At 44.8% G+C, this 12,518-nt stretch overlaps 2 protein-coding genes across 4 annotated transcripts in view; one reads left to right on the top strand and one right to left on the bottom strand.

The window, feature by feature from the left end:
• Positions 1 to 14: 14 nt before the first annotated feature.
• ap3m1 (adaptor related protein complex 3 subunit mu 1) lies at positions 15 to 5,832 on the bottom strand. Of its 2 annotated transcripts, none has more exons than XM_061227946.1 (9): positions 5,753 to 5,832; positions 4,712 to 4,994; positions 4,314 to 4,485; positions 3,833 to 3,970; positions 3,647 to 3,732; positions 3,124 to 3,257; positions 2,638 to 2,845; positions 1,766 to 1,910; positions 15 to 1,336 (listed from the first exon to the last, which is right to left on the bottom strand). In XM_061227946.1, exons 2-9 carry the CDS (start codon positions 4,982 to 4,984, stop codon positions 1,236 to 1,238), a joined length of 1,257 nt encoding a protein of 418 aa, XP_061083930.1. In that variant the 5' UTR covers positions 4,985 to 4,994; positions 5,753 to 5,832; the 3' UTR covers positions 15 to 1,235. The 2 variants fall into 2 exon arrangements, with proteins under 2 accessions (XP_061083930.1, XP_061083929.1); XM_061227945.1 differs by lacking the exon at positions 5,753 to 5,832 and adding an exon at positions 5,510 to 5,730.
• A 1,124-nt stretch (positions 5,833 to 6,956) lies between these two features.
• Positions 6,957 to 12,518, top strand: part of LOC133118175 (adenosine kinase-like) — a 104,673-nt gene continuing 99,111 nt past the window's right edge. The window contains exon 1 of one of the 2 annotated variants that reach the window (XM_061227973.1): positions 6,957 to 7,141. In XM_061227973.1, coding sequence (XP_061083957.1) covers positions 7,086 to 7,141 — 56 coding nt within the window. In that variant the 5' untranslated portion in view covers positions 6,957 to 7,085. Of the gene's footprint in view, positions 7,142 to 8,487; positions 8,577 to 12,518 lie in introns of those variants that run through there. The other variant, XM_061227974.1, reaches the window with a different exon arrangement.

Raw genomic sequence — 12,518 nt, 5'->3', positions numbered from 1 at the left:
GAAAAGAGAAACTCTTTAATTAAATGTTCAAATTTATTTTAAGACACACATAGCTCTTCCCTTGAATCATACATTTCCCATTTCTTGTCTCCCTTGTACTGAAATGCACACTGGTCCCCTGTTCTGTATTTGTGTACCAGTTCACAGACTGCGTGTAGACCATCAGCCGATATGCTTCTGTTCTCATGTCCGCCGTCTCCACACAGCGACACACGCGGTCGACACACACACACACACACACACACACACACACACACACACATCGACACATGGTTTCTGACTGTAGTGCTCTCCTATGGTAAACACTAGTACTAGTTCTCTTGGCACACAAGCTCCCTGTGCTTCTGAGGAATGGTCTGCACTCTCCGCAAGGCAAAGAATCTCAGACACATGACCAAGAGACGTGATATCAGGCTGTGAATTAGGCACAGGGGGAAAATAAAGAACTTGCATATTTTTATTAAAGATTGAGTGACTGAAGCAAGCTTCTGCTTAAGCTTCTGAAGGCAATATTCACTGGTTCGGTGAAAAAAGGGGAGGTACTTCTCAAAAGAGGATATCAAAGGGCTTAGTTAAGGTTCAGTTGATTGCCCCTCGCTGGAAAAAATGTGAGTTGTTTAATTTAAGGATTTTTGGGCACAAAATGGCAGCAAATGGTTTTCCTGGTTAATTCTGTAGTGCAGACAGACGAAACATGGACAAGAATATGTGGAATGTTACACTTATTCCCAATTTCAATTCTGCTGGGAATTTCACATGGTTTATGAACTGCCTAATGTCACACATTCCCTAAAATAGAATATACTTTTCAAAATTCATTTTAAAGGCGACCTTCAGTATAAAATGTACCTAAACTGTGGAAAAAGATTATTCATTCTACAAGTGTCGTTGCATTAGGATGTCCGAAGTTACGAAAGGATTTCGGTCTAGGTCTGTAACATTATTTAAGGCTGTCCTCCTTGAAGGAGGAAGAAATTCAACCAAATCCCTTTTTTCTTTTCTCCAAAAAATACTTTAAGGCTACTCTTGTGAAATGGGTTTCCAGACATGTAGTGTGTCATGTACTCCACACATTTGTCACATTTCACACAAAAGTGTAAAGTCGTTCCTAAATGTTCTGAGATACATGACAGCATCAACATTATTTAATGGCATCTTAAATGTAAATGCTTTTTTTTTTTTTTGGCACTACATTGTTTTGACCTTTATACTTTTGGAAAAGCTTATGTGCTGAATCACGTCCGGACCTGAAACTTCCCAGCTTTGGTCAGATATTTAACACCTTTGAAAGGCTTGTACTTCTCCCCAAACATCTCCAGCCGGTTAACCTTCAACCCTGCGGCGTAAAACAGAAGAAATGACATTACTGATGCTCACATTTCTGCCAAAACGTGAAAATAAATCCTTCATTTAACCTGGGCAGCAGGATTCAGCACACCTGTGTACTAACCGGGGGCTCAACTCTACAGTCGCCAGTCGAACAGGTACTTCCCTCAGTGAAGCCTTAGAACTGCAAAACTAATTGTGATGGGCTTAACAAACTCTCAGCAAACGTGGCAAGTTTAGCTAGCTCAGTAACATAGATAGATTTGAAATAAAAACTGCCTGTGAAGTAGTGTGAACACATGGTCTGCGGCTGGCTGAGCTGAACCTGCTGCCTTCCAGGCGTCACTGAGGGAGCGACAGTGCCATGGGCGTCTGCTACGCTCCCCTGCGGCCCCAGGTTGTGAAGGCCCGGGAGTGAGACGGTCAGGAGCGCGGGTACCTGAGATGGCCAGCTGCTGGATCTTGAACTGGAGCACCAGGCTGGGGTTCTCCTCCGGTTTGGGGGCGCCCGACTGCAGACTCAGGCTCCCTCTCAGGTTGGGCAGCTTCTGGGGGTTGATTTTGCCGATGTCCCACACCAGGACCTGGAGGACCGCAACGAGACTCATTAACTCCTGATCCCAAAGCCGGGTTCCTCCCACATTTGTCCACAGGGAGGCTGCATGACAAATGCCGGGAACATTTGGGAATGTTTCGACTGCCTTACAGTACAGCAAGTCAGTGTGTTTTAAAAGTGTTTATAAAAATGCTACCCCCTGAGTTTTGTCTCCCTGTTCGGCCAAAGTTTTTTTTTTTTTTTCAAAATATATTTCAGAAAGCTTAATGGGTCTGGAATTCTGCTGGAATAAAAATATCTCTCCACATAACTAATACTGGAAGCCTGCACGGACATGTTTCAGGGCTCTCCTTTCGATCCAGGGCCAAATTAAATTAGAGCGGCCATTTTAAAAAGTGCGCTGGCATTCTCGGGAGCACAGCTTGCAGGTTGTAAAATGGACACATTGTTGCAGCGAGCACTCATTAGGGGGGTGAGGAGCAGAGCAGGGTGTAGGAGTCCCATGACTCTTTGCTGTGACAATAAGTCCATTTTCCAACACAGAAGTGACTTTTTCCAAAACCTGTTTCTGCTGATTTCCCTGTTTCAGCACTTGAGTGACTCATTAAATGTCACCCATTTGCAAAAGAGTCCACGCACACCGTTTCCAAAAGCCTAGACCGCCTGCAGACGGAAAGGAAACTACAGATCCCAGCAGGCACTGCAGCTCAACAGAGAGACCCCTGCTCTTGGTGTGACTGAATGAGGGGCATTACCTTGGTGACCGGGTCGTAGGTGTAGTTGCCCTGGGCGGTTGCCAGATTGGCACTGAGCACGACCTTTGGCATGTGCACTGTAACAATGACCGACTCCACCGGCTTCCCCATGGTCTGCTTGGGGCCCACGGTGATGTCCAGTCGCCCTGACGACCCGCTCTCAAAGAAACTGATGTTCTGCTTCACGTACACAGGAATGGCTACCAAGCTGCAGAGGAAGCGCAAAGCCAGAACTCCAGTGGGCTCCAGCTTCTCAAGCTTTGATTGGTTCATATCAAATGACTGACAACAGGTGGCAATGCCCATTAATTCCAGAACACAGAAGCAGCAGATTTTCTGGCCTGGATTTTAAATGCATCTCCGGATTTTATTGAGGAGTAATTTCAGAAGAGCCGTTGAAACATCTAGTGATACCTCATTTTCTACAATCTTAGCCGGGAAGAACAGGAGAACAAGACAAAATAACAAAAGAGCGAACGCGCTTACTTCTGTGCGTTGACGTGGTAAGACAGGAGCCGGAAGTTTCCGTCGGGGGGGATGAAGGAGAGGACCCTCTCGGCCTCCCAGCGCTTGAAGCGCACGCAGGGGTGGAAGCTCACGTCGTCCAGCAGCCTCGGGTTCTGCAGAGAAACAGGGCGACACGCTGCCACCTCACGCTTCAGAGACGCCACACGCGATCAAATCCGCCGCCTTTCCACCCTCCCTTTACCTGGGGGTCAGGTGTGAAGCTCGCCTGGCCCAATCGGGAACACTGATTGTGCGGTAATTACCCAGGTGAACAGAAATCCAGGTCTGGGCTGGGATTCGAGGGTCAAATTTGATGACCCCTGTTCTACACTTACCTCAATGGTTATGAGTGTTTGGTGAGTGGAGCAGGGTTAGGGTTAGTCTTAATCTATAACTAAAGCACTGCGCTGCAATCATTCAGTTATATTTTATAGCACTGTCAGGTAACCAACATCGTCATTTCTGCATTATTTTTAACCGTGTGACTAAATGAAGGTCTTACCATGAAGGACAGGGTGAGGTCCGGCATCCCAGAAAGTTTGACGCAAGCATCGATCACACCCTGGATTTCAGCAAACACTGTCGTCCCTGGAAGGAACCCACAGGCGTCCGGTTTGAACCAGGTTAGGAACATCACTCACTCACTCACACACTCACACTCACACTCACACACAGTACAGCCGAGTACCTGATTTATCCAGGATGGCGTCAATCTCCTCCACCACGTCGAAGTAAGCCTCATTGTTGGTGTACTTCACCCCGGCTCTCCTCCAGGGGACGGTGGACAGCTGACCCGTTGGCAGAGTGTCTCCAACATTACTGCTGCCTGACAACATCCCAGCTTCAGATTAAATGCCAGCCTCAAATGTCCCACTTTCAATTTACAGGCCTAGGTCAAACCTTGTTTTCTTTTCTCCTGGGTAATCAACTGAATAACTAATGCGACTGATTGGCCAGACTGTCTTCACACCTGACTTGAGGGTGGAAACCAGCAGTTCTCAGCCCTCGAGGACCATGATTTGCTGATCCCTGGCCAAGATAGCAGATGCTGTCAAAGCACAGTGACTTACAGTGCGTTTTGGAGAAGTGCACAGTTCCCTTAACACTAGGCCATGGTGCTCACTCATTAATAACGGTAAGTGAACACGCTGAAATGATGTAGCGCATACCTGTGATCGTGTTGACCATGGACCGCAGAATGGTCGGGGGCTTGATTAGCTCTTTCAAGATATTCGATTCCGTAGCCAAGGGAAATCCGTTATCCAGCATCTCCTCCAGAAGCTCGTATACTATAACCACGTTGTCCTTGATCGTGGTTTCGGAACAATCTCCAAAGTAATCCTGTCGTGAAAAGACCACACATGAATACTACAACTGTAACCCCGCAGCTAGCAATTGTCTGCCATGTACCAGACTGTAATCTGAACTGTCAATGCGTCATGCAACCAACAGAGAAAGAGCTTGCAAGCCCCACATAAAATTACATGCAATAAAAACCAGAGTACTGTAGCCTAAACGTATATACCCTTTAACTACCCGAACAAGAACCACAAGCAAGAAGATGCACCTGAATCATTTCAGCGACCCGATGGAGGAACTCGATGACGAACAGAGGGGGTACTTCGGTCTGAATGACAGACACGAAGAAGATCTTCTCCCGGTAGATGTTGATGAGGTAGTGGTGCGGGGTAGGGATGACAGGCGGCACATTCTCCACGTCCGCGGCTTTTTCCTGAGCTTCGAAGAAATAATCGCAGACGGAGCGGCTGATCACACTCTTCCAGTGCTTTTCCAAAAATATGTCACCAGAAGTGTTGATCAGAAACAAACTGTGAATCATGGCGCCGCGTCTGTGGGAACGACAAGACAGGCGGGATAGTAAGTGCAATGTCGTCGCCTAACATTAGTCATAACTATAAGATTGAATCTGTCAAAGTCACATAACGGTTATACTACCGTAATCTAAATAGTAAAGTTAACTAACAACAGTTGGCCAAACTATTGACACATTAAGCATATTTACAATATGGCTAGCTACCCGTAATGCATTTTAGTTGATGACAGCAAATATGACTGACTGTATGATTAATCACGCCAACTAATAGAAAGTGCAATAATACTCCAACCCCTGCAACAGAAACAAAAAGACTAACTTGGCAAGTTAGTCAGCTAAATAAGTTGACTAAACAACTTCCAAAGTAGCTTCTTAGCTGTCAGCTAGCTGGCTGTTATACCAAGCTTGCTATGTTAGCTGGCACAACTTCAAAACATCCAGCCTATCTAACATTAACGTCTGCAAACTAATCACGAGTGTCGAGCAGTTTAAATGACAAAAAGACAGTTTTAGAGAAGTTCTAAAAATTACCCTTTCAAAACTTCACCCGGCTGCACCAGAATAAAAAGTGAATCTGTGGCACAAAAATATGGCTCGAACTGAGGGCGCACTGCCGGGTAGTTAAGCCATGCCTCCTTCTATGCTGACTGTGTGCATATAATTAAACTAATTATTTACACACACATATTTAAATTAGCTTTTCAAGCGAAACGGAGTCATCAAAACACGTGTGAGAATGCTGCTCTTTAATAAAAAAAGAGATATAGGTCATACCTAGTTTACATTTTATTTCAGGCAGTAAGGGAGCGCACTAAAGTCGATCTACACCATAGAGCATATACAGCCTAGAGCGCGTAGACCGGAAGTAGCAGAGGAAACAGTCTACTATTTTTTTTAATGCAAAAGAAAACCAAGAACAACAATAACAACAACAACAGCAACAGAGATACAATCAATGGACGAATAATAAACATTGAAAAACAAAGCAAAGGGCTACAGATTAGACAAGGGACAAGGAGCGTGAAGAAGTATACAGTTGACAGGACATAGTTTAGGTCAATATTAATCATAAGGGATTGCCATTATTAGGTTGCAATGAGTTTTGATGCCTGGTATCAAATCCAGCTATGACCAGCTTGAAATAACCAGCTACCATGTAGCTTGAGCTGTTTTTTCAGGTTTCAGGTTAATTGAATGTTTCAGAGACATTAGATATCAGTCAACACCTTTTATATAAACTATGAAAATTGGCTCTGTTTTTGAGAATTTGTATTTATGGATTTAAAATGTGACATTCGGTTTTACCGGCATCTATAAGTACCTTTATTTCAATCGGAGATTTACAGAAGAGAATATCGTCCTTCTTAGTTAAAATATCTCGACAGTGCATGCTAACTGGGCTTGCCACCCGTTGAACTCTTTGAACCAAGCTGATTTTGGTAAATCAGTGGTCAGTTATTTTGTGATCTATGATCTGCAGGCATTGGCTGATTTATGAGCATCGTCTAAAAATGCTGACCCCACAAAACTTCCATCTTGGTAGATACACTGAATAATGGAGACACACTTTTGATTTTAAGTTCAAGGCTTGGCGCAGAGTGCACGGAATTACGTTTTTTCCACAAACAGAATCACCGACACATGAAAAAAGTAAAGTAGCATCTGTAACCATTAGCGACACGTATGTAATGAGAACCATATATTATGAATGGATCGATCAACTGCTTCATTATCTTAACCTAAAGGCTAAATAAATTGCAATGCAGGATTTAGTCAATGCTAAATGACACAATGTAACAAATAAAACATATATTATACATAAAGAGGTAAAAATGATCATAATAGTGTTATAGATATGCTCGTCGCATTACTTATTGCTTGTAATAGAAAACCAAAACGGAGCTTTTATTTTGCTAGAAAATGTATGGAAACGCAACGCTGGCAGTCAAACCCGGAAAGGGGTACGGAAAGCCGTGTGGCACATCGGCAGTGGTTGCAGTAATGCGTCTGTTCGGCGTTTTCATGGCATGCATTTCAAACGAAGCCGAAGAAGAAGATCCAGCGCTTTTTTTTGGTCGAGGTGGTTGGATTCTGTCTCGAGTGAACGATGGCTGAAGGCGAGCCGAAAGCGAAAAAGATCAAAGTAGAAGAAAAGAAGCTAAGGTAAAATTAGTGCATGTGTACTTAATTTCAAGACATATTTTTGTCCAAGTGGCAAATAAATCAGAGCAATGTTAAATGTTGGCAGCCTCTAAGAAAGCTAGCCGGGTAGTCGCCGAGTCAGTCTGCCAGATTGCTGCACGTGCTGCAGCTTGCTCTTTGGCGAGCTTTGCTTCGCGGATATTTGCATTTCAAATTGACGTTTAATCTTGCGATAACGTTTACTTGGAGTGGCTTTTGCAACGCGAAGGTTACTCTCCTCTCTTTCCTGAAAACCAGCCTGTCCAGACTTGAGCAGTCTTACAGCATATGTGTGGTTACGAGTTTGTTTATTGCAAATATTAGTTTTGTTAGACAAATATTGACCTCGTCTACGGATGTCAGGCAAACAACTTGGTCCGATCTGTCTTAATAAGGTCAAATAAACTGCTAAGGTTTTTTACACATAGCTGCCGGGCATGCTAACCAAACTACTTTTTTGGAAAGCATCCAACTGATAAGTTAAAAATAGTACGTTGAATACGTTTATTCAGATACATATTCTTATTGGTATTTTTATAGCTATTGTGTTATCTAATCGATGAGCTCTCTCGGCTTGCGTCCAAGTGACAATACCACTCCAGTGACTCCACGCGGGAGGTTTTCCACGTGTAGCAGTTGTTTTGGTTGCCGTTTTATCCGAGTCGTCAAATTTGGAAGCGTTCACACTTCGTGTCATCGAGAGGTCATACGGCTCCAAGAGCTAGCTAACTCTGAGTGGTAATTGCCACGGAGGAAATTTATTTGAAATTCCCTTTTTTATTCACTTGTGATGGTGTCGCTTGGCCGTTATACAATAACGTTCACGCTTCGTGTCATTGGGAGATCACTCGAGTCATAAAGGACTCAGTCTGAATCAACTTTGAAAGTCGTTAAAAGTCCCCTTTCTCTTCACTAGTAAGATAGCCAATTGCTAAACTCCCGCCGGCTACTGTGTAGATAATCAAGATGTGTAGTTCGCTATCTTTCTTGGTCTTTATTCGGCTACAGTGCATAGCATAGTATTTTTTATGTTACATATTTGCTCGCTTGATGGCTACCATGGTAAAGTTGGTACTTTATCTAGGCGTCAGCGCGCTGATACGATAGCTATAAAACCCATCAGTGAATGTGTCCAGTGATTATTACGGGTCTCACTCTCAACTTCTAAACTAAAAATTCGCTTTTTTTTCGGAACAAAAAGTAAGTGACAACCGTATAGCCAACCATAACAGATGCAAATCCTTTTGCTCCTCCTATTGACTCGCAAAACCTTGCAGAGATAGGCAGGTCGGAATGAGAGGAGGTCCTTTTTCGGGGCAAACTGACAAAAATTGGTGCAGATCAAAACGGTGGCAGTGTGAGCGGCTGGTCGAGTAGGTTTCGCGAGCAACTCTTCTGAAAGCATGCCCGCTGCAAGGTAAACGCTTCTGGATTACTGTCAGGGATGAGGACAGCTTTGTGATGCTGTCAGCGGACAGCTGGCACACATGCCCTGTTCTTTCGATTTTTTGCGCGTTTTAATTTGGGGTGTTTTTAAGCGACCAGCTAACATTATGATTAAATGGTGGATTACTAAGGTCAGTTGCATTATTAGTGTACGGTTCTGTGGGCGGTTTGGAAACTTCGTGTTGCTGGGATTTCCCCCCCCCCTCTGAAGCGGCAACAATGCACCTACGTTTTTCCGTGGAATATTATAATGAGCTATGCTATAACGAAAAAAACAAACATATTTGCATATTCGTAATTGAGTAATAATATCCAAGACTTTGTTTTGTGCAGAAATGATTGCTTATTGTTTTTTCAGCAGCGGTGCTGAATTTCAAAATGTAACGCGCCTGCCAGGCCAAATGGGTCCCCACGTGTCCACACGTGAACAGGTGGCGATCCCGACAAAGGAATATGGTTAAATATTTCTATTGGGAAAGTGATGTAATTTCTGAAAAGGCTTTCAAATTACTATTTTTTTTTATTCCTGTGGAGGTGCAGTTATTAGGCAAATTAGACTGACCACTGAATTTGATTATGAATATTGTATATTAATGAGCGTGTTAATGAATATTCATGTTTATATCATAATAGATTAATGGAAATTTGCCCATTTGAAGGTGGCTCACATTTCACTAGTGCAAAATCTAAAAACAAAAATCCAGAAAAACAACTACTGGACAGTGGCCAGTTGTGTTTGGTTAGAATGATTTGCATTTTCTTGTAATTGACAGTTACAATGGCCTTAGGGCTGTCATTATTGACTTGTTTTTTGTTTTCAAGTCTGTTTTTTGTTTTTGTTTTCAAGTCTGTTTTAAGATACTGTGGGTGACTGAGACCAAAATGTCTGTCTTTTCATTGTCTAAAAATAATAGAAAAATGCAGAATAGGGTGCGTGGGGAACTGTCTCTCTTTCTACTCGTGCAAAATTAACCTAATCATTCATTTAGAAATGGCTGCATTGTCCACTTGAATAATACTCAAACTGTAGCCAAACACAGCTTCTGGATTTGGCCTTGGCCAAATGCTATCAGCTCGGCTGCACCTTGATATTTGCTTTTGAAAGTTTGAAGGAGACTACACCAGGCCATGTTTATTCTGTATAAGTCTTTTTGCGGAGGCCAGGAGTTGCAGATGAAACGCAGAATCACGATGGACTGGTAGAGGTAGAACTGGCTTTATATCGAATGCAGTGTGGCAGCTAATGCACACCATTATTGTCCCTGTTAAAGCAGAAATTCTACATTTTGCCTGTTGTGTAACTCTCAACTCTGAATTTCAGGACTGGACTGGTTTGTGCCCTCTGTGTCAGTGCTCTCTCTCTGTGTCAGTGCTCTCTCTCTGTGTCAGTGCTCTCTCTCTGTGTCAGTGCTCTCTCCCTGTGTCAGTGCTCTCTCTGTGTGTCAGTGCTCTCTCTCTGTGTCAGTGCTCTCTCTCTGTGTCAGTGCTCTCTCCCTGTGTCAGTGCTCTCTCTCTGTGTCAGTGCTCTCTCTCTGTGTCAGTGCTCTCTCTCTGTGTCAGTGCTCTCTCTGTGTGTCAGTGCTCTCTCTCTGTGTCAGTGCTCTCTCCCTGTGTCAGTGCTCTCTCTCTGTGTCAGTGCTCTCTCTCTGTGTCAGTGCTCTCTCTCTGTGTCAGTGCTCCCCCTCTGTGTCAGTGTTCTCTCTCTGTGTCAGTGCTCTCTCTCTGTGTCAGTGCTCTCTCTGTGTGTCAGTGCTCCCCCTCTGTGTCAGTGCTCTCTCTCTGTGTCAGTGCTCTCTCTGTGTGTCAGTGCTCTCTCTGTGTGTCAGTGCTCTCTCTCTGTGTCAGTGCTCTCTCTCTGTGTCAGTGCTCTCTCTGTGTGTCAGTGCTCCCCCTCTGTGTCAGTGCTCTCTCTCTGTGTCAGTGCTCTCTCTCTGTGTCAGTGCTCTCTCTGTGTGTCAGTGCTCTCTCTCTGTGTCAGTGCTCTCTCTGTGTGTCAGTGCTCTCTCTCTGTGTCAGTGCTCTCTCTGTGTGTCAGTGCTCTCTCTCTGTGTCAGTGCTCTCTCTGTGTGTCAGTGCTCTCTCTGTGTGTCAGTGCTCTCTCTGTGTGTCAGTGCTCTCTCTGTGTGTCAGTGCTCTCTCTCTGTGTCAGTGCTCTCTCTCTGTGTCAGTGCTCTCTCTCTGTGTCAGTGCTCTCTCTGTGTGTCAGTGCTCCCCCTCTGTGTCAGTGCTCTCTCTGTGTCAGTGCTCCCTCTGTGTCAGTGCTCTCTCTCTGTGTCAGTGCTCCCTCCCTGGTCTGTCCTGTAGACCTCAGACATACTGCTTTTTGAAACCACATTACCACCACTCCGTTCCATTGTTGGAGTCCTGTGTTAAAGCACACACTGAATTTGGCCAGCTCATTTTGCATGGGCGTTATAGATGGGTTATTTACTAGCAGTATGTTTAAAAAAAAAAAAAAACGTTTTACATTAACCCTAAATCTTTGTCTGCCCTTTCTCTGTGAGTGGGACATGCGGTGGATATCACAGGGCTGTGTAAGCAGTGAAACTGTGATACCTTCCTGCAGTCAGATCATGCCCTTGAGCGTCTGAATGAGAGCCTGTTCTGGAGGCTTAATCGCATTGTGCTAATCTTAATCTAACTCACACAGGGCATATCGCATTTTAATCTCTTAGCACACAGCTCCCTGCAAATGCTCTTTCTTCTGTCTGAGTCTCTTTCAACAGACCGAGTGCTGCTCTTCTGTCTGGGTCTCTTTAAACAGAGCTAGTGCTGCTCTTCTGTCTGTCTGAGTCTCTTTAAACAGAGCTAGTGCTGCTCTTCTGTCTGTCTGAGTCTCTTTAAACAGAGGTAGTGCTGCTCTTCTGTCTGAGTCTCTTTAAACAGACCTAGTGCTGCTCTTCTGTCTGTCTGAGTCTCTTTAAACAGAGCTAGTGGTGCTCTTCTGTCTGTCTGAGTCTCTTTAAACAGAGCTAGTGGTGCTCTTCTGTCTGTCTGAGTCTCTTTAAACAGACCTAGTGCTGCTCTTCTGTCTGAGTCTCTTTAAACAGACCTAGTGCTGCTCTTCTGTCTGAGTCTCTTTAAACAGAGGTAGCGTTACTCTTCTGTCTGAGTCTCTTTAAACAGAGGTAGCGTTACTCTTCTGTCTGTGAGTCTCTTTAAACAGAGGTAGCGTTACTCTTCGGACTGCGGCACGGTGAAATTTGAGACGCTCGCGAGAAATCAATGTCAAGCAGCTTCAGTATTTAGCAAGACTTTTTAATGTCGTAATGTTTCATTATTCGTGGAGTTAAATTTAGGTGTGAGTCGAGCACAGACTGGCCACTTTGAACGCGGTCAGTGTGAACTCGTGAAGGTGGTAGGTGAACTGACCGTTCAGATGAATTTATTTGGATAACCCTTTGGATAACAGGGCTACGGAGAACAAGGACATTGGTGGTATTTGCCAAGGCTGAGTGGGGAGCCCCACAAGTCCAGCCCTTGAGGCTAAAAACAACCCTCCCCAGTGGTGAGGCAAAGCTCCATAACTGGGGGGGGAAGTCTCCAGAGGGAGCCCTTCCTCCATGGCCGGGCCGTGGGTCATGGTTAAAGTTGGGCTAAACAATGGGGGGGGGGGGAGTAATGGGGGGAGTAATGGGGGATCTGTTGGGGCCAATCGGCATGGTGGTTGGGTGGTTGGGCGGTTGAGGGCGTTTCATTGGGTCCGGGGAAAGGAATGCATGTTAATATGCAGGTCATGAGAGGGGCGCTGCATCAGGTTGCGTCATGGCGTGTGCACGGACCTGGGAGTGGGTCGGGGCTGGAGCAGTCTGTGAACTCCGGGCGGAGGAAACGCGTAGAGGAAGAGAAATGGGAACCGGTCAGGAAATGGATCACTGGGATGTTAACGCTTTGAGGAGCGGGCTTTTTGGAA

This window comes from Conger conger, chromosome 18 (assembly GCF_963514075.1).
Source record: "Conger conger chromosome 18, fConCon1.1, whole genome shotgun sequence".
Classification (NCBI taxonomy): domain Eukaryota; kingdom Metazoa; phylum Chordata; class Actinopteri; order Anguilliformes; family Congridae; genus Conger; species Conger conger.
Note: the sequence above shows the minus strand (reverse complement) of the source record. Positions and strands in the feature narration are given on the sequence as shown.

What these genes read in the sequence shown, in the direction of transcription:
- ap3m1 (XM_061227946.1), bottom strand. Translation starts at nt 4,984, where the DNA reads ATGATTCACAGTTTGTTTCTGATCAACACTTCTGGTGACATATTTTTG. An exon ending in CATGGTCAACACGATCACAG is followed by an intron (nt 3,971 to 4,313) that starts GTATGCGCTACA and finishes GGATGTTGTCAG; the next exon opens with GCAGCAGTAATGTTGGAGAC. An exon ending in CGCCATCCTGGATAAATCAG is followed by an intron (nt 3,733 to 3,832) that starts GTACTCGGCTGT and finishes GGTTCCTTCCAG; the next exon opens with GGACGACAGTGTTTGCTGAA.